We start from the raw sequence: 22,066 nt of genomic DNA, 5'->3' as shown, positions 1-22,066 counted from the left end.
GCAGGGGTATCTGCATATCAAGAGTTAAAGATGACAAAATGTCCAATGTAGTTACCAAACCTCTTTATCCTTTTAAATGTGGCTTATAATTGGGCTTTAGGAGTGTGACAGACCATCACTTTCAGTTTGGTTTGGGGTCACTCAATATGCTTACTTATATTCTACCTTAAAATGGTTTTAAATGTATTTGAAGGCCCAGATTTTGTAGTGGTTCTTGAGACAGGCTTCCAAACCAAGGCTGGGGAAGTACCAGTTTCTCCATCCCTGGCTAAATCTGACCACAACTCTTACTCAAACTCACCATTTTAACCTGGCCCCTGACAAACTAGCTGTTAGAAACTCGATGGGTCAGAAAGTTCAGCCATTATGGGTCCTAAGGCTGTCAACCCGGATCGACCTGCAATGTCCAGCCTCGTCAGTGACAGGTCACCTGCTCCCAGGTGTTTCATTATCAAGGTTTTTATGGTAGAAATAATGGTACTAGATTCAGGCATTTTCCCAAGACAACTGAGGATATTCTACAAATCCTTTTATGAAAGAAATACAGTTCCAGATCAAAGGAGAAATTATACTGAAGATAGGAGAGTGTAGGAGGATAAAATTGAAGTTCTTATTCAAATTAACTCATAATCCAAATCAAAATGCATTCAGTTAAAGATAAAAACCTTCTGGTCATGTCAGCTGTTTGCAAAACTTAAAAGTTTCTGAAGTCAACATCTAACTGAAGGCGGGGAACCCTTTTCCTTCAAATAATGAAAATTTAAATGGCCTATATACATATGCTAGGTGAGAAATTTCTGTGGAGTTTTCTAGAAGAACTTAGGTTAACCAAGGTAACTCTTGTCTAAAACTTTCCTGACAGGCAAGGAAGAGGTGGAGTAAAGGCTATGAGTTTTATTTTCTTCTTTCCTAAGAAGGCAAATCCTAGCAAATTCTACTAGAAATTTCCCAGAACTGTAAGACAGGACTGAACCTCGATGAGGTTAAGCCTACCTTCTAGCAGATTCATCTTAAACCATCACAAGAAGGTAAGAATTCTGCTTATAAAAGCCTAAATCACTCTGATATTTTAACAACCCTCTTGATCCAGAGTTTCTTCAACATATTGAAGGAACACAACTTTCCTAAAATTCTAGGGCTTCCATAACCAAATTTAGAATTCAATTTTGCATCCATGGATCCTTGAGAATCAAGTCTCCAAATCCAGACTTTTGAGTCAATTAGAGATAGCAGGCCAAGGCTGCTACAGCTGGTTATGTACAAAGAGCCCTAATGAGATGAAAATGGAACATCTGTCTATTCAAATACCAAACTTGAACAGCCCTCTCTGAAAACTCTGACAGGAATGTTGTGGCTGATGGCAAAACCCCAGTAACCATCTGTGGTCATCAGGTAACTCTTGGGTGAAAACTACATTCAAGGATAATGAAACATTAGGCTACCTAGACCAGCAGTCCAGAAAACTAGAAAACAAGTAAGCCCCTGCCCTCATTCTACCTGATGGATCTAACCAGCCCAACTCAGATATCATGGGTACTTTGTCAATGAAAAGGCCAGTAACACCTGGGAGAACATGGTCAACTGTGAATGGTGGTGCCTTAGGCTGCCCCTGCAACACTCAGGGGTTTCCCTGGCTTCTCTCCATGGTTCCCACATGCCCGCCCAAGAGCTCTCCAAAGGGGAGAGACTCACAAAGAGTTGAGAGATAACTTCCTGCTTTGTTAACTGTGTAGGGCCCATCGCTTGTATGAAGAACAGGGATCAACCCAGCAAACAATACATCTGTGCCTCAAGAGACTCAGGTCCCATTAAGCAGAAAAGAGCTCATCGGCATTCAAGATCTGGCTGGGCATAGAGCTTATTTTACTGCTAGAAGGGGTTTCCTCTCTGTCTGCGGGTGACCTTAGATCTGTCTTTTCTGCAGACTCAGAGGCTTTCCGCCGCCTGCAGTCACAGCAAGCACACTTTAGCCACTCCTGAAAGCTTTCAGAAACACTAGAGGAAAAGAGCTTTTTGCAAGGGTGGAAGAATTGATAGAACACGATCATGAACAGAATGGCTGTGCAGTACCCGATGAGCAACTGTAGGATCAGCAGGGGTGCGCACACATACATGTAGATGTCAGTCTTGTAAAGATACCACATGAGGAGGAGGAAGGCGTTCTCGATGAATCTCAACATGTAGTACGCCAGTAGCTGGTACCAGTTCTGGGACTTGCTGATGAGGTCGGGGTTGTTGATTTTCAGCTGTACCGCTGACCAGCAGAACATGTTGATGCCGGCGTAGAGTAAGGTGAGGAAGCACAGCACGATGGTGGTGCCCACCCGACTGAGGGCCTTCTCGATGTTCTCAGGGAAGGGGGAGCCACTGCACCAGAAGAGGATCCAGGGGTAGAAGAGGAAGCTGAGGAAGTTGATGAGTATGTCTATCACCACCCAGGTCTTCAGGACAGAGGTAAAGAGGACCAGGACAATGACTCGAGTGGCAATCTCAAAGCTCCTCCAGAGGAAGATACAAACATAGGCCAGGGGCTTCACTTTGACATCATATTCATCGTATTTGATCTTGATGGCTAGGATGTTACAGCGCAAGGCTCCATACACGATGGACAATAGGGAGAGGACCATGAAGAGACCTGAGGAGAGAAGAGAAAGAGCGCTCTCAAGTCTCACCTACACCGAGAATCCTACTGTGATGGCCGCTGGCAGTCCCCTACCCATATTCCTTGGATCCCTCTGTTTCGTGTGCACGGGCTGGCTTCCAGCTGTCAGTGTCTGCTCACTGCACTTGAGGGCTTTTCCCAGGGCTGCAGAAGCCTGCTGTGCCCAGGTGCTGGGCAGGCTGAAGTGCCCAGGAATTAATACCCCTGGGAGAGCCCTTCAACACCCCAATCCTAGCCCTGAGAAGAGCTGGAATATAACGAGCCTAGTTCCCCTACCGTTTGGGTAGAATAACTCGGAGGTGTGTGTTCTATACTGTTTACCGGTGTTTCCTCATAGGATTACTTTCTAGTCACCCACGGTGACTGTTGTCTAATAACGTTGTCACCTTTATTGGCTGCCTTCCCTTCCCTGTCTCACTTCCCTTCTCCCATGCTTCTTATACCTTCCTCCAGACAGACATGCACTCAAATACTTGTCTCAGGGTCTGCTTCAGGGTCAACTGAGACTAAAACACCTTTCAGACCCCATCTGCTCTGTCTAAATATGTGGAGTCCTTTACATAGTTCGTTTTGTTTCCTCAATCAGCTTACAAGCTCCTGAGGAGTCACGAGTGACCATGTCTGATATTTCTTCTGGATACCCTCAACATATACTTTTGCACAACAAAGGAAACCATAAACAAGATGAAAAGACAAACCTCAGAATAGGAGAAAATATTTTCAATGTTTCTCTAAAAGTAGATTCGCAGATATGTGTATCTACTTTTAGTACGTTTCATCACCAGAGTCACGTTTAGTACGTTTTCATTACTTCAGAGAGAAACCCTGTACACTTTAGCTCTCATTCCTCTACCCTCCTCCCCCACCCAGTCCTAAGCAACCACTAACTACTTTCTGTCTCTATAGATTTCCCTATCCTGGACTTCTGTATGAATGAAATCATATAATGTGTGGTCTTTTGTGACTGGTTTCTTTCTCTTAGCATAACATTTTCAACACTCATCTATCTTGTAGCATGCATCAGTCCTTCATTCCATTTCATGGTCAAATAATATTCCATTGTATGGATATACTACATTTTGCTTATCCATTCATTAGCTGATGAAAATTTGGGTTGCTTCCACCTTCTGGCTATTGTGAGTAGTGCTTCTACAAACATTTGTGTATGATTTATTTTTTTTAAATTTGGCTGCATTGGGTCTTCGTTGCTGCACACGGGCTTTCTCTAGCTGTGGCGAGCAAGGGCTACTCTTGGTTGTGGTGTGCGGGCTTCTCACTGCAGGGGCCTCTCTTGTTGCGGAGCACGGGCTCTAGGCACGTGGGCTTCAGTAGTTGTGGCTCGCGGGCTGTAGAGTGCAGGCTCAGTAGCTGTGGCGCAAGGGCTTAGTTGCTCTGCGGCATGTGGGATCTTCCCGGACCAGGGCTCGAACCCGTGTCTCCTGCATTGGCAGGTGGATTCTTAACCACTGCACCACCAGGGAAGTTCCTATGAATATGTTTTTATTTCTCTTGGGTCTATAGGAGTAGAGCTGCTGGGTCATATGGTAACTTTGTGCTTAATTATTTGAGGAACTGCCAGACTGTATTCCAAAGTGATTGCACCATTTTACATTCCCACCAGCAGTGTATGAAAGTTCCAATTTCTCCACACCCTCACCAATGTCTGTTATTATCATTAACTTCAATTTTTATTATAACTTTTTGATTCTAGTCATCCCAGTGGGTGTGAAGTGGTACCCCTTTGTGATTTTGATTTGCATTTTCATGATGACTAATGATGTAGAGCATCTTTTCATGTGCTTATTGGCCATTTGTACATCTTCCTTAGTTGCTTTGGTTCTTAACTATAGAACAAACTCATAATAGATTTCACACTTTCTCATATGTATCCCGAAAACTCTACCAGAATTCAAAGGCCAGATTTGCATAGACTTATTTAAGAACAATATATTAGCTTCACCCTCAGGTGTCAATGAGCATTTAAAATGAAAAAGAGTACAATTCTGTGTTCTCGTGCTTTTTAACTTCCCTTAAAAAGGCATTAAAAAGCAAAAAAGAGGATTTCCATGCTGACAATGGCAGATTAGTTTGTTCTGGTTCAATATTTCTGCCAAGAACAACTGGACAAACACCTGTTTAAAGGCATCAGCGATCTACCAAAGAAAGCAGTCAGTACTTTCGGGCCAAGATCTTAAAGAGAAGTCCTAAGAGAAAATTCTGAAGCTGCTCTTCCCCTTGAGACATATGCCCATATGATACTGGGTACAGTATTACAGAACGTGAACACAGCTTTCAGCAGTCTCTCAAATCTGGTGGGTGTGGGAGCAAATATTGATATTGTGGCCCTATAATGGTCCTGGAGACAGCCAAAGCTTTCTGGTGGGAACCCCGAAGACTAGACGCTAGGAGTAAGGTGACGAGAAATAGATAATCCCTCATAAAGGCTGAAGTACACATTTCAACCAACTCAAGTTATGACTGGATCAATTCAATCTATATCTAACCCAATTACCTGCCATAAACAAAAGTAAAATCTTCCTGGAGAAAGAGAACTCATCCAGAGACTCAAAGTATCTCTTTTTTTTAAATATAAGCATCTGACATTTAATTAAAAATAACATGGCAGGCCAACAACAAAAACAAGAAAATAATAAAAATCCAAGAATTAAAATATACCCATAGGAGGGAAGAACTCGCAGTGAGCTCTACTGAGACTGTGGGGTTCTTCTAGTGGAATATAAGTTGCTCGTGGTCAACAGAGTATTTTACATAATAAAGACCATTAAAAAGTTGCTGTAAAAAATATATATATATACCCATAGGAAATAGAGATATTGTAATTATCTCACATGCACTTAAAATATTCATAATTACCCTGAGGAAACCATAATTCAAAAAGAGTCATGTACCACAATGTCCATCGCAGCACCATTTACAACAGCCAGGACATGGAAGCAACCTAAGTGTCCACTGACAGATGAATGGATAAAGAAGATGTGGTACATATATACAATGGAATATTACTCAGCCATAAAGAGAAACGAAATTGAGTTATTTGTAGTGAGGTGGATGGAAATAGAGTCCATCGTACAGAGTGAAGTAAGTCAGAAAGAGAAAAAACAAATACCGTATGCTAATGCATATATATGGAATCTAAAAAAACAGTACTGATGAACCTAGTGGAGGGCAGGAATAAAGATGCAGATGTAGAGAATGGACTTGAGGACACAGGGAGGGGGAAGGGTAAGCTAGGACAAAGTGAGAGAGTGGCATGGACATATATATACTACGAAACATAAAATAGATAGCTAGTGGGAAGCAGCAGCATAGCACAGGGAGATCAGCTCGGTGCTTTGTGACCACCTAGCGGGGTGGGATAGGGAGGGTGGGAGGGAGACACAAGAGGGAGGCGATATGGGGATATATGTATATGTATAGCTGATTCACTCTGTTATACAGCAGAAACTAACACACCATTGTAAAGCAATTATACTCCAATAAAGATGTTAAAAATATTCATAATTAATATGTTTAAGAAATTATGACAAGATAGAGAATTTATCAGAGACTGGAAACTATTCTAAAAACTCAAATGAAAATTCCAGAACTGAAAAATACAATAAGGGCCATTAAGAAATCAACAGATGGGTTTAATAGAATAGAAATTGCTATAAAGATTATTAGTACTAAGCAGAAGGCAAGTCAGAAGAAAATGGAGAAACAAAAAAGCATGAGAGACTTATGGCAAAGTGAAAATGTTGGAGAGACAGAGAAGAGAAGAAAAAGAATGGGTCAGAAGCAATACTTAAAGAGATAAAGTCTAAGAATTTTCCCAAACTGCTAAAATATCAAACTAAAGCCCAAGTAGGATAAATACGAAGAAAACCTCAACTAAGCATGTTAAAACTGCTGAACATCAAAGTCAAAGTGAAAACCTTAAAAAGCAGTTAGAAACAAACGAACAACCAAAAATCAGATGAATTTCAAAGGAGCAACAATAACAAGAACAGCTGGCATCTCAACAGAAATAATGGAAGCCAGAAGACAAAGGGATGGTAACCTCAAAGTGGGAGGAAAGTAACCACTAACCTAGTCTTCCAAACACAAAGATGAAGGTAAAAGAAAGACATTTTATGACAAAACAAAAATGAGGGTATTTTGGGCTTCCCTGGTGGCGCAGTGGCGGAGATTTAGGTTGTTTCCATGTCTTGGCTACTGTAAACAGTGATGCGATGAACACTTGGGGTGCATGTATCTTTTCAAATTATAGTTTTCTCTGGATGTATGACCAGGATTGGGATCGCTGGATCATATGGCAGCTCTATTTTCAGTTTTGTAAGGAACCTCCATACTGTTCTCCATAGTGACTGTACCAATTTACATTCCCACCAACTGTGTAGGAGGGTTCCCTTTTCTCCAAACCCTCTCCAGCATTTACTGTTTGTAGACTTTTTTTTTTGGCTGCGCCGCATGGCATGTGGGATCTTAGTTCCCCAACCGGGGATTGAACCCACACCCCCTGCAGTGGAAGCACAGAGTCTTAACCACTGGACTTCCAGGGAAGTCCCTGTCTGTAGACTTTTTGATGATGGCCATTCTGACCAGTATGAGGTGATACTTCATTGTAGTTTTAATTTGCATTTCTCTAATAATTAGCGATGTTGAGCATCTTTTCATGTGCTTTTGGGCCATCTGTATGTCTTTTTTGGAGAAATGTCTATTTAGATCTTCTGACCATCTTTTGATTGGGTTGTTTGTTTTTTTGATTTGAACTGCATGAGCTCTGCTTATTTTGGAGGTTAATCCCCTGTCGGTCGCATCATTTGCAAATATTTTCTCCCATTTTTTGGGTTGCCTTTTTGTTTTGTTTATGGATTCCTTTGCTGTGCAAAAGCTTTTAAGTTTCATTAGGTCCCATTTGTTTATTTTTGTTTTTATTTTGATTACTCTAGGAGGTGGGTCCAAAAAGATACTGCTGCAATTTATGTCAAAGAGTGTTCTGCCTATGTTTTCCTCTAAGAGTTTTATAGTATCCGGTCTTACATTTAGGTCTTTAATCCATTTTGAGTTTATTTTTGTGTATGGTGTTAGGGAATGTTCTAATTTCATTGTTTTGCATGTAGCTGTCCAGTTTTCCCAGCAGCACTTATTGAGGAGACTGACTTTTCTCCATTGTACATTCATGCCTCCTTTGTCGTAGATTAATTGACCATAGGCGTGCGGGTTTATTTCTGGGTAGAAGTCAGCTTTCTGCTTAGTGGTTACCTTTTGGGAAGAAGGGTTGGGAAAGTGACTGAGAAGAGGCAAAGGGAGGCTTCTAGGAGTGCAGGTACTCTTCTGTTTCTTGACCTGCATAGAGGGCTACATTGGTGTGTTTACTTCGTGATAATTCATCAAATTTCACCCACGTGATGAGTAAAATTTTCTATATACGTTGTATACCCCAATAAAAATATTTAACAACATTTAGGGGCTTCCCTGGTGGCGCAGTGGTTAAGAATCCGCCTGCCAATGCAGGGGCACAGGTTCGAGCCCTGGTCCGGGAAGATCCCACATGCCACGGAGCAACTAAGCCCATGCACCACAACTACTGATCCTGCACTCTAGAGCCTGCGAACCACACTACTGAGCCTGTGCGCCTAGAGCCCGTGCTCTGCAACAAGAGAAGCCACCACAATGAGAAGCCCACGCACCACAACGAAGAGTAGCCCCCGCTCACCACAACTACAGAAAGCCCATGCACAGCAACGAAGGCCCAACACAGCCAAAAATAAATAAAATAAATAATTTTAAAAAATTCTAAAAACATTTAGGTGCATTACTACTATACTTACTAGGCAACTCAATAAATTTTTATTAAATTGAATTTTTTTTAAAGGCAAAAGACTACACTTTCATTATTGTAATGAAGTTATTTCAGGAATAGTTTCCTTCCCTACCCTGGCAAAATGCCAAGGAGAAAACAAAACATACTATAAACACCTACTTGAATCACTATAGCAAAACTGGTTCTACAGATGTAACCAGAATGGCATCCTAATACTGTAAAACACACCTTAAATTTCTAGTGACTAAGATCTTACTGTTACCAAAATGTCTCTTGAACATCTGCCAGTTTACCAGATGTTTAGTCAGAAATTGAGGACTTTCCTTTCAATACATAGTTATATCTTGTTTAGTATTCAGAATTGTCAGAACAAATTATTATGGCATGTCATTCACAGTACATGTGATGTGATTATTACTGTTTACAATCCCTAAAGAGCCCGAACGATTTTTGCTATTTTTCTCCCAGACATATTTCAATTTCTTACCTAAGGAAACTGGATGATAAAATCTCTTCTGGCTCATCTCTCTTATGCTCAAAAAAATTACTGTAGTCTTCTCATGCCAGGGACTATTGTAAGCACGTTACAGGTACTAATCACTTAATCCTAACAACAATTCTAGAAAGTAGATACTGTTATTACCCTCATTGTGCAGATGAGAAAACAGAAACACAAAGATGCTAAATAGTTTCCCAGAAATCACTCAGCTAGCAGAGTTGGAATTCATACCTAAGCAGTCTTGCTCTAGAGTCTTGGTCTTAACCAACAGGCAATTCTGGCTAAATAAATATTAAATATAATGAGGCCTATTTCCCTAGCAGTGGTCTTTTTTTTTTTTTAACATCTTTATTGGAGTATAATTGCTTTAATACGGTGTGTTAGTTTCTGCTTTATAACAAAGTGAATCAGCTATACATATAAATATACATATACCCCCATATCTCTTCCCTCTTGCGTCTCCCTCCCACCCTCCTTATCCCACCCCTCTAGGTGGTCACAAAGCACCGAGCTGATCTCCCTGTGCTATGCGGCTGCTTCCCACTAGCTATCTGTTTTACATCTGGTAGTAGATATAAGTCCATGCCACTCTCTCACTTCGTCCCAGCTTACCCTTCCCCCGCCCCGTGTCCTCAAGTCCATTCTCTACGTCTGTGTCTTTATTCCTGTCCCCTAGCAGGGGTCTTAGCTCTACTTTTTGCCTCTTTTATCAATGAGAGGCAAGGAGCAGGAGTCTGCTACCCTTGAAACTGTCCAGGGCCTCAAGGAGTCTGGAGAATCTCCCCCTACCCCCTGCCTAGAGTATTTTGGGGAGTTGCCCAATTCTTCTTTACTCCAACTGAGCCCAAATTTCATATCTATTTTCTATTATATGAGTAGTCTATATATAAAAACTTCTTGAAATCATGCTGTCTAGGTACCTAGGAGTTGGTAAGCTTCATTGCACTAAGCTGGTTTCTGGGAATCACCTCCCAAGGCACAGCCAATGATCAGAAAGAAGAGGGGCAGGTTCCCCTATCTGCCCTCCCAATGTTCTTATCATCCTGCCTCAGGCAGAGAGAAGAGGCATCAGTGAATTGAGCTAGGGAAAGGAACACCCTTGTCCTCCATAGCCAAACAAAGGAAGTTAGTACCTGACCCATGTGCGGGACCCTCTATCAGGTTTTCTAACAGCAAAATAGTTAGCAGGACCACTCAGAACCCCAAGACAACAGTTCTGCATTCTGCTGCGGATTCCTACCTCTGGCAAGGCAGAGCAAACCTTCTCAAAACACAGTTACTCATGTACAGTGAACTTTGTAGATAATCAGGCACAGCCACTTGAGCCTCCACAACTGAAATAATCTCTTGCATTTTCTGCCTTCGCCAACACTTGAACCATAGACACTCACAAACACTTGGACACACATCCTTACCTCCACTAATCTTTTCTAGTATAATTTTTTCCCCAAATCTATCTTCCCTTCCCTCTTTTCAAATGCTTTATTCTATTCTTCTTATTTAAGTCTTGTTTTATATGCGTTCATAGCTATAAACAACATGAAAACTTAAAAAAAATATGTAGGAAATAAATAATTTTAAAAATGGATAAATAAATGGCTTGTAACTTGCAAAGAAGACCTCAGTTCTCCTGTGTATGACTACCTGTTCAACACGCCCAATTCTAAGCTGCACCACCAGGACCTACTTACTTTACAGAGACATGAGTGAGGAATCAGAAGGTCCTATGCTGGATTCTTCAAACATACGCTCTAGAAGTAAATGTGAGAAGCTACATAAGCAGCACTGCTAGGCTCCAGTGAACCCAAGCACAGCCTTGACAATGCACTTACATGCAGGGTGGGGAGGAGTGTGTGTCTCCCCACTGAATAGCATTAAGTAACTTCCACTGGCTTGTGGCCACAGATTCCAGAAAAGAAAATCGGAACCTATAACCAGGCAAAAGCCAAGCCTGAATGAAAAGTGTTGGTGGTATACAGAAGCATTTTTCCCCAGTGCATTTGGGGGTGAGTTCAGTTTCGGAGCAATGGATATGAACTCACCCACAAGTCTTGCACGCTTCACATTGTCTTACACACTGACATCCATCATTACACAATCATATGGACCATTGTTTAGACTGCTGTAGCAGTTATGTATACTATACTGAGTATAGCTGAAAATGCTCTTTGGTGTAGAAAAAATTAAATAAACAGTTAATATTCAACAATATATATATATATATATATATCTCACATCTTCTTGGATTTGCAATAGTCAAATAAATTCATCTGGGTATAGGTAGATGAGAGCAGTGTGGGATCCAAATCACAGACATCTAACAAGGAGTAGAAGTCTAAGAAACTTTCATACGGGAGCAGTCAATACAATACACCTAAATCAACCTTAGGGTAAGAAGAAAACAAACTACAGTACATTTTTTAACTGCTTTATTGAGGTATAATTTACATACAAATAACTGTACATATTTAATGTGTACAGTTTGATGATTTTTGGACACATGCAAGTAAAATTTTTTTTTTTTTTTTGCGGTATGTGGGCCTCTCACTGTTGTGGCCTCTCCCGTTGCGGAGCACAGGCTCCGGACGCGCAGGCCCAACGGCCATGGCTCACGGGCCCAGCCGCTCCGCGGCATGTGGGATCTTCCCAGACCGGGGCACGAACCCGTGTCCCCTGCATCGGCAGGCAGACTCTCAACCACTGCGCCACCAGGGAAGCCCCAAGTAAAATTTTTAGAAACTGAAATTTATTTTATTTTATTTATTTATTTTTTAAACATCTTTATTGGAGTATAATTGCTTTAATACGGTGTGTTAGTTTCTGCTTTATAACAAAGTGAATCAGCTCTACATATACATATGTTCCCATATCTCTTCCCTCTTGCATCTCCCTCCCTCCCACCCTCCCTATCCCACCTCTCTAGGTGGTCACAAAGCACCGAGCTGATCTCCCTGTGCTATGCGGCTGCTTCCCACTATCTATCTATTTTACGTTTGGTAGTGTATATATGTCCATGCCACTCTCTCACTTTGTCACAGCTTACCCTTCCCACTCCTCATATCTTCAAGTCCATTCTCTAGTAGGTCTGTGTCTTTATTCCTGTCTTGCCCCTAGGTTCTTCATGACCTTTTTTTTTTCCTCTTAGATTCCATATATACGTGTTAGCATAGGGTATTTGTTTTTCTATTTCTGACTTACTTCACTCTGTATGACAGACTCTAGGTCCATCCACCTCACTACAAATAACTCAATTTCGTTTCTTTTTATGGCTGAGTAATATTCCATTGTATATATGTGCCACATCTAGAAACTGAAATTTAAAATAACCACAAACTTCAATTTGCCCATATTTAACCAAATTTCCAATTAACCAATGCTCTACTTTTAGGTAAAAGAGAAATATTCATATCCCTAACAGAATACAAGCTCAATAAAAACAGAAATTTTGTTTTATTCACTGATGCTTGGCACCAAGTACAGTGCCTGGCACACAGTGGGTCTTCAATAGATATTTGTCGAATAAGTTAATTGATAACAAGGAGTTATTATTAAATTTTTAAAAACACTGTATTCAAGCCAGTGTTACATAGCTTCCTCATTTACCAAACCATATGCTACAAACATGTTCCAAATGGTGCACCTCAATCATTGAAGAATGTTTCTAATATTTATGGGCTCGTCTCCAAAGAAAGGTATAAAGATAACAAATATAAAGCTGAAAAACACACAAGCAAAATATATTTCTGGATGGCCTATGTTTACCAGAAAATCAAATGCCCAGAAATCTCCATTCCCTTTGGATTGTTTAACTGAGTTTCATGGCACATTTGACACATTTGTTCTGCCAGTCACTCTTACTTTGAAAGAGAAGAAATTGGATAACCAACTCTCTGCTCGATGTATTATCATCCTTTTTACTAAGCATTCACTAAAATAATTCAAATGTACTTCTAAAAGGCTTAAAAATGAATAAGAAAACTTTGAAATCAAAGACTAATAAGCAAGTTTTCTAGATTCTTTCTAGGTGTTCATCACTTTACACACACACACACACACACACACACACACTTCCTTTAATTAACCTTGACATTTGGATCCTGGTCCACATACAAAAGAACAACTCAGAAAACGTTTACAGAAGCAAATGATAACAACTGCATGTCCTTAAGTAGCCAATTCTCAGAAGGTCTAAAGTCATGAATTTTACTGTCTTACTTTTTCCTAAACATAGTGAACATATGCCATTGTAATAACCTTGTTATAAGATGCTTTGAATTTACATTTAACATTATCTTCCCTAGAGAAAATTCAATTTCATTCTATCCACTGAGCCCAAATTACTTTTTGGTCTCTTGAGGCACAATTAGAAATACCAGAAATAGCTTCCAACCTGAAGCAAGCATTAAAAACTACTTATCTCTGGAAATATAAAGGTTGGCTATCTAAATCTTCTTTCTCAGGCTCTTAAATGCGAAAAAACTGCAGAATCAGCCTTAATAATGAAAGGCCAGCAACACCAATGACTATTACCCATATCATAATACAGCTGTGAGAGCCCGTCTGACCCTTTCTATGTGTTCCCCTTGTCCATGGGCAAATCTCCAGCCCTTAGCCAAACTAAGGGTAAGGCGATCTTTAACTGCAGAGGATGTGGAAGGATTGAGTACATCACATCTGAGAAATGAAAATGTGAATTCGGTTCAACTTTTTAAAAAAGTCTTTAGTATGTTCACATGCCTGACACCAGGCTAGGTACTATTAACCATGTGTTTAAGGCATTAAAAAAGGTGTTTGTAGCACTGTATGAGGGATGCTATTATTTATGCATATTTTTCTCAAATTAAAGTTCCCATTTTGGGGTAGTTTTAAAAGTAGACATACAAAAGTTGATTCTTTGAAAAGATCAACAAAATTGATAAACTCCTAGATGGACTAATCAAGAAACAAAAGACACAAAATGAATTATGAATACCACAAATGAGGGAATAGCATTACAGTCCTAGACATTATATAAGGGAATATTACTAAACAACAGTTGCCAATAAATTCAGTAACTTAGGTGAAATGGAGAAATTGGTAGAAAAATAAAACTTACCAAAAGTGACACAAGATGAGGTTAAAAATCTGAACAGCCATCTAGCCATTAAAGAAATTAAATTATTAGCAAAACTTTCCTACAAAGAAAAATTAATTCATCACTGCTTTGCATCAAGACCAGAGAAGGTGCTGAAACACCTAATCCAAGCTCACCTTACTCACCTTTTGTAAGGTTACAAGTTTCATTAAAATCCATTAAAGTTACCAGTGCTATACAAAAAAAGAGAAAAGTAGGTACATACTCCTTGTGGACTTGCTGTCTGGTGCAGGGACCCTCAAAGGGGACCCTCTGTAAGTAAACAATAAATTATAGTAATTAACCTCCATAAGTAATATAGTAAATTAACCTCTAATGAGCATTTCACCAAGGGTTTGCACCACATACCAACATTTTTAGCTCATCATGTTTAATTTTCACAACAATCCTGTGAAACCCGTGTTGACAGATGCAGTTGTGATAGATGAAGAGGCAAAAGGTCTGTGAGGTGAGACTGGTCACATAGCTATTCGGTGGCAGAACAGGCCATCTGCCCAGACCTTAGTCCAGCACATTTAAACAAAGTAACAGCTGTGTTCCGCTAATAGGCTGGGTAGAATGAGAGTGCCTCCTGAATCTCCCAGCCACTGATGCCCCAGAGCTGCAGAGAAACTGCCAGCAAGAACGTAACATTATACACTTTGGGCTCAGGCCTCCCCAATCCCCCATTGCCTGATAGTGTCTTCCCATGTGTCTCCGCCACCTAGATTTCTCAATGAGCTCCCATATTTCTTCATGGAAATTCAATTGAGGGCCTACGTAGGTCAGCAAAAAGGAAGGAGGAGGAAGGAAAAAGAAAGAAAAGGGAAGTGAGAAGAGAGGGAAGGAATAAAACAGCCTTTTAAAAAAAACATTTCAAAGCACTTTCATATCCATCATCTGCCTTATCTTCCTACCCTCCTGAGGAGGCAGGCAAGACAATCATTCTGCTTTATAAAAGGAGAACCTGAGGGCTTCCCTTCCCTGGTGGCGCAGTGGTTAAGAATCTGCCTGCCAATTCAGGGGACACGGGTTCGAGCCCTGGTCTGGGAAGATCCCACATGCCGCGGAGCAACTAAGCCCGTGAGCCACAACTACTGAGCCTGCGCGTCTGGGGCCTGTGCTCCGCAACGGGAGAGGCTGCAACAGTGAGAGGCCCGCGCACCGCGATGAAGAGTGGCCCCAGCTCGCCGCAACTGGAGAAAGCTGTTGCACAGAAACGAAGACCCAACACAGCCAAAAATAAAATATAAAATAAATAAATTTATAAAAAAAAAAAAGGAGAACCTGAGACGTAAGAAGCCATGTAAATCAAAAGGAGGATGGAGAAATAGTGCTAGAGTCAGACAGTAGAACAGGGGTTGGCAAACTAAGTCCTATTTTTGTACAGCCCAAGAGCTAACAGTGTTTTACACACTGTTAAAGGGTTGTAAAAACAAAAACAAAGAAGACTGTGACACAGACCATAGACGGCCTGCAAAATCGAAAATATTTTTTATCAATCCCTTTTAGAAAATTGTTGCCTGCAATAGAATACTTAGCCACAAAAAGAATGAACTAGCACTACATTCATCAGCATGTATAGTTCTTGAAATATTATGTTGAGCAAAAAATGCAAATTACATAATGATATTTGCAGTATAAGCAAGTTTAAGACCTACGAAACCAATATATATTATTCGTAGAGACAGTGCATATGTAGTTAAGTTATAAATCATGCATGAGAATGATAAACTCTGAAATCATGACAAGGAAGGGTCACGGGGTGGCCCAGCTGTACTAGTAATGTTTTGTTTCTTAAAGAAAAAAATAGATAATTCTGAAGCAAACATGTCATGTGAATATTCGATAAAGCAGGCAAGTAGGTATATGGGTGTTTGTTATATTATTCTTTATTCCTGTCTACATGCTTTAATATTGCATTAATGTACAAAGAAAACATATCTGCAGTTAATAAGTGAGTAGATATTATAGATATCGTGTGTGGTTTTCAGCAAGGCCTCCAGAAAAAGCCCAATAAACCAAAAAAAACCCTCTCATGATGTCCTTGTGAATGAGTCAGAGAAAATGCATACGCTAATATGAGTGCAGTGGAGATGGATTTGCAACCGGATGTGCAATCTGCTCTCATATGCTTCACTACGTCCTTTCAGGCTAAAGGGCAATTGTCAAGGCGTCCGCAGGGCTGTGGTTTTGGGGCTGTCCTAGTCTCACTTTCTTGTTAACTACTGCATGAAGACATAAACTTATAGTTGGGATAAAACTAGGAAGACGAGAATCATGATTCAAAATTATCTGAACAGGCTGATATCCTGGGCTTGAATCCAAGAAAAGGAAATATAACAAGAAAAAATATCAAGCCCTACCTTTATATACGTAAAACTATACTGAGCAGGTACAGGATGGGTAAATCTTGATTTAGCTGCTCTCAGTATGAAAAAAGAACTGGGAGAATTTATAGGACCATCTATCAATATAAACCAACTGTGTGATTCAGTTCTTCCAAAAGCTACATTTGGGCACGTAAATAAAATCACAGAGTTCAGATTAAAGAAAAAATAAAATAAAATAAAACATAGTCCCACTGCTATAAGCTCATCAAAATAAGTCTGCAATGTCACATGCAATTATGAATGCCACGTGTTAAGAAAAAAGTGACAAGTCAGATTGTATCTCAAGTACAGCGACCTTGATGGCTACCAAGCATGCCATTAGAAAAATGACTGGAGGGTCTGGAGATCGGAAAAGAAAAAGGAGACAGGACAGTTGTGAATATGTGCATATTTGGAGATCTGCCATGTGGTAAGGGGAAGTAGTTGTGTTAGTGGTGCTTTAGCAGGGAAAAATCAGGTCTAACCATCAGGCTGAAGACTAAAGGAGGCTAATTACCATGTAAGTGAAAATGCTCTACTTAGTAGTGTCACCTTGGTGGGGTCCTATCACGAAAGGGATTTAATTTTCTCCCCCAATCTCCTCTCAACTGTGCTTTGTGGAAATAGAATGTGGAAGAAGTGACAGTGTCCCAGTTTTGAGCCTAGACCGCAAGAGGCTTTGCATGCTTTGACTCTCTCAGCACCCTGCCACCACCAGGCCAGCCTGTGCAGGAAGTAAGCACTTGGAAGAGAGCCATTCCAAGTGCAGCCATCCTAGACCAGTTATTCCCAACTGACCCACAGGCTGAGTGTGAACTCACGGGTAAGCTCAGTCAAGATCAGCCTAGCCAGGCCCAGACCAGAACTGCCCAGTTGACCTGTAGACTACTGAGCAACAATAAATGCTTATTGTTTAAACCACTAAGTCTTGGGTAGTTTGTTACTCACAATAGCTAGCTGATACAGTGGAGACTTCTTGTCCCCTTTCCAGGCACATGGCATCATAGTCTCTCCTCACCCAGGCTAGTCACTCAAGTCTCCCTCCTTCAGAAACCTACAAATGAGAAGCAGGCCTCAGTCTCTATGATCATGAATGCTCCTAAACTCCAGGGTACCCAAAACAAGCTATCTCTGAGGGAACCAGCAGTGGGCTGGACCTGAGGGCTCCCAGCTTAGAAGGCGGGGAGTCAAGTGGTTGGCTACCCATGTGCTGAGCATCCTCCATCTTGGAATCTCACTTTAGGTAGCTTCTAGGAGGGCAGGGAGTGGCGTCTACCATAAATAGCATATTACAGAAACCCCTATTCTCTCACCCCTTCCCCCAGGTATTTCCTTATAGAATCTGAAAGTGGGGACGCAGGGGGCTGACCCTGGTAGGGCTGGTTTGTCACCCTTGGAAAATCCTGAAAAAAGGAATCTGGCCAAATCTTAGTGGCATTTTTTTCTGAATGTGGTGTATCCAGCACCTGGGACTGATATCATTTTTTGGTGGAAAAGTCTCATTTAACTTACTATACAAGGAAGAACATTCTAACAAGAGTGTATTGTCAATGGAACAGTGCATTTTGAGTACTGAGAGCTCTACTATTGAACATAATCAAGAAGAGAGAGGCTGGTGGACCAACTTTGAGGGACACTAAGGAAGGGATTTCTACAGAGAGTGCAAAGTCAGACATGATGACCTCTTAGATCCCTTCTACCTCTTAACATTCTACAACCAGTAGGTGGAAACAACCCAGGTGTCCATCAACAGATGTGGTATATACCATACATACATATATGGCCATAAAAAGAAATGAAATTCTGATGCATTCTACAACATGAACCTTGAAAACATTCTGCTAAATGAGATAAGCCAGACACAAAGGGACAAATGTTATATGAGTCCATTTATATGAGGTACCTAGAATAGGCAAACTCATAGAGACAGAAAGTAGAGTAGAGGTTGCCAGGTGGTGTGGGGAATTATTGTTTAATTAGAGTACAGAGTTTCTGTTTGGGGTGATGAAAAGGTTCTAAAAATAGATAGCGGTGATGACTGTACAACATTTTGAGTGTACTTTGTGCCACTGAGTTGTACACTTTAAAATGGTAAGGTCCTTGGGCTTCCCTGGTGGCGCAGTGGTTAAGAATCCGCCTGCCAGATCGGTGCTTTGTGACCGCCTGGAGGGGTGGGATAGGGAGAGTGGGAGGGAGGGAGACGCAAGAGGGAAGGGATATGGGAACAGATGTATATGTATAACTGATTCACTTTGTTATAAAGCAGAAACTAATAAAAAAAAGAAAAAAAAAGGAAAAGGCTGTTGAGCACAGGCTTCTGATGTCATCACAAAATCCCCTTTGAGACCATGTCAGTGGGCAGAGTCAGAATTTCAAGAACACCTTAATTGAGAAGGAAATGGATTCATCACACGGCTCTCACACTGTCCAGTGGAACAAGGCCTAGGTATACAAAGTCTGAAGACCTGTACTATAAAATCAGTCCTTTGATCCTAATCTGTCTGGCCTCCAAATAAAACACAAGTGGAAGTTCTTGAGAGTGAATTGTTGAGAATGTTTTCCTAGAAACCCAAGACACCTTGACACGTCTATATTGAAGAGTTTGGCTTCTTTTCCCTAGGGGAGACCATTAAACCCTTTCTATGTTGAGACCACCCATTTCTCAGGATACAGGAGAGGAGGATCCTCAACAACAGGCAGCAGGGCTGGGCTCTCGTCCCTACTGTGGACCCACTTGCCATGTGACCTTGGGAGAGCTGATTGGCATCTCTGGGCCAAAGTGGCCTCAGCTGTAAAATGGAGACCCTAAAAAACAATCCCTGTCCTCTGTGCTCCACTCACCCACTTTCAGTAGAGAATGTTGACTTTCCTTAGGAAAAGGTCACAGACTGGTAACTGTACACCTCGAGCAGATCTTTCAGATAATTTAGTCCAACCTCCTCATCTTATAGCCATGGAAGCTGACGTGCCCCAAGTAAACTACACTTACGGGAGACCAGAACACAGTTTCCCCCCATCTTCTTTCACTATTTTGCACTTTTGTGCCATGAAGGCTCTCTCTTCCACAGTTCAGTTGGTGAATTCTTCTCATCCTACATCTCAGAACCCAAGTATCTCACAGCCACAGTATCTAACCTGTCTCCCTGCTGCAAATTGGTTTCCTTTAGTAGATTTTGCTTTAACAGAAGTTTAGACAGATTTTCCCCACAGTGATTCTACAACCCTAAATATCAGAGAAACCAATCTTCCGTGTTCACGAAGAACTGCAGAGAAATACTAAATGATACAAAATGAAGTTCCTTAGATTTAAAACCATACCCCTAAAAGAATAAAATAAAATAAATTCATTATCTCAATCTGTTTGAACTGTGGATTGCAGACTGGTACTGGTCAAGGAACTGTTTGTTACTGGCCAGCTCCAAAAATGGAGATTGAGAGTCAGCATTTAGGAACAGAGCAATCTGGCTTCACCCCAATATTTAAGTGAGTGGGCTCATCCAGTGAATAGGGTCTACACCAGTCCTGGAGGTGTGGTAGTCCAGTGATGAGTCAAATGTGAGCTGTGTATCAGTCATGCATAATAGGACCTCCTATCAGTTCATAAGGAATTAGAACAAGAAGAGCAGATAATACTGGCCCTACACTAAAGGCAGTTTGAGAAGCCCTGCACTATAATACATCATCAAATGAGAAAATGGATCCTCTGAATACTGTGAACTGAGAATGAATCTGTGCTGTGAATAACAAGTTCAAGTCTCTGTAGTGGCCAGACAGTTACTAGAAGTGAGTGAAGTGGGTGAGACATGAAATCCAAAAGAGACAAGTGGCAGACCAGAGGCCTGACCTTAATGGGATAGCATCTCGTATCTCCAGTTCACTGCAACCACATGGACACCCAGACATTTTGATTTCACGAGAGAAGCCAGAAATCCAGATATTCAGGGAAAAAGTCTGTGATTTTAAATGTCAGCAGCTTATGAATTTTCTTTTAAGATGTCTGTTTAGTGTAGGACTAACAAATGCCATCCAGATTACGTCTGTAAGCTGCCACTTTGCAATTTATGCTTTAGGAAAGAATGTATTCGAGGTTACTAGAAGGTCCCTCATTTTAAAATTCTAATTTGGGGCCCAAAAGTCCTGTTCTAAAGAGTCATAGCCACATGACTGCAGGACCTGTCAGACTCGGGGACCAGGGGAGCCTGGGCCTTCAAAACACCTCTCTTCTCAGAGGTTGTCTTCAGTGGGAGGCCAGCCAAGGTCCCAGGCCTCATGTTCATGCCAACAGCAAACCAACGTTACTCTCCAAGATCTTTCCAGGCTCGACTCGTGGGCTCATTTTGTCCCACACGTGATGTTTTCCCGTGTGTTGACCTGTGTCTGGTGTCTGACCTTGGCCGGCCCTGACACTGCTTTTGATCACAGACCTCCTTTGGCAGCCACACCCTCCCCAGCCTCTGTCCCCACTCACTCCGGTTTTAGTTTTCCCACTCCCAACAGGGCACTGGTCGTCACTGGTGTTCTCTCTGCAGGGCTCACGTTAGAATAAATCCTTCTTCACCATCCCCCTTCCCACCTCTTCAAAATGTACAAAAAGCCTAAACTTGGGTGCCTCATGCCTTCCCAGGGGCAGTGGTTCTCACCCTCTGCCTGCCTTCCTCCCCTGCGTGGACGATTCCCGGTCCCGTGTAGGAGGGGATTTGGCAGGGGGCGCAGTTAGACTGATGACATGCTGGCCGGGGGGGCCCCATGTCTCCTGTTAAAGCCACAGGCACACCTGAAGCACGATTCTTAAAGGGATGGTGGTATAGCTCTGCCTGATTCTCCCATGTGCAGGTGACTCTGCAGAAGGTTTGCCAACACGAGGTCAGTAAAGCTCAACCTCCAAACTCGGACATCAAACAGAGAGTGTAAAAGAGCTCAGGAAGCCTGGCTCCCTGCAGGTGTCCCAGGGACCACTAGTGCTGACTACGGCATGGACTGTAAGGGGACCCCCGAGCACACAGACCTGCTAATCCGATGTGGTTTACCCACCTACTATGACTTCTCTGGCCCTTAATGAATTCCTCTGGTGTGACTTCCGGTCAGGCATCCAGGAGACTATGCTTTGTGCTAAAACAAGCCACGGCCACAAGCCAACATAAACAGCTTTTCCTAATCAGACGCTATTTAACCAACATGGCAGGATTTGAGTATCATGATTGATTCCCTGGCACCACCCACCCTGGAGGCATCTCCCTGTTGGCTGAACGTCACTGGAAGATGAGGAACCATGCCCTGGACACCAAGAGGCCCCACTTCAGGGACGGGGTGGCACTGTTGGTGCCATGATGTGACCAGCTGAAGGTGACTCTCCACTTGCAGTCGCTGGAGAGAGGCCTGCTGGCCACTCACATGAGCAGAAGAGCAAGAGGGGGGCTTGGCTGAGGCCAGGAGGCCTTCTCGGCTCTTCTAACGAATCACAAATTTATGCGGTGGACATCCTGGCAATGAGGCTTCTGTAAATATTTGGCTGAATGAGCACCAGGTGTCAAGAAAAGTTTCTTGGATTAAACAAGCACCTACTCCACTGAGCTCTAAGCACACCCAACACTGT

The 22,066-nt window shown here is 41.8% G+C and overlaps 1 protein-coding gene across 1 annotated transcript in view; it reads right to left on the bottom strand.

Moving 5' to 3' along the window:
* Positions 1–1,808: 1,808 nt before the first annotated feature.
* Positions 1,809–22,066, bottom strand: part of XK (X-linked Kx blood group antigen, Kell and VPS13A binding protein) — a gene marked incomplete at both ends in the record, with an annotated part of 33,534 nt that continues 13,276 nt past the window's right edge. Inside the window, one exon of the mRNA XM_079727746.1 lies at positions 1,809–2,635. Within this exon, the coding sequence (XP_079583872.1) occupies positions 1,809–2,635 (827 nt within the window). The remainder of the gene's footprint in view (positions 2,636–22,066) is intronic.

The sequence above is a fragment of the Hyperoodon ampullatus genome (assembly GCF_949752795.1).
Source record: "Hyperoodon ampullatus genome assembly, chromosome: X".
Classification (NCBI taxonomy): Eukaryota; Metazoa; Chordata; class Mammalia; order Artiodactyla; family Ziphiidae; genus Hyperoodon; species Hyperoodon ampullatus.
This window is presented reverse-complemented; position numbering and strand designations above follow the sequence as displayed.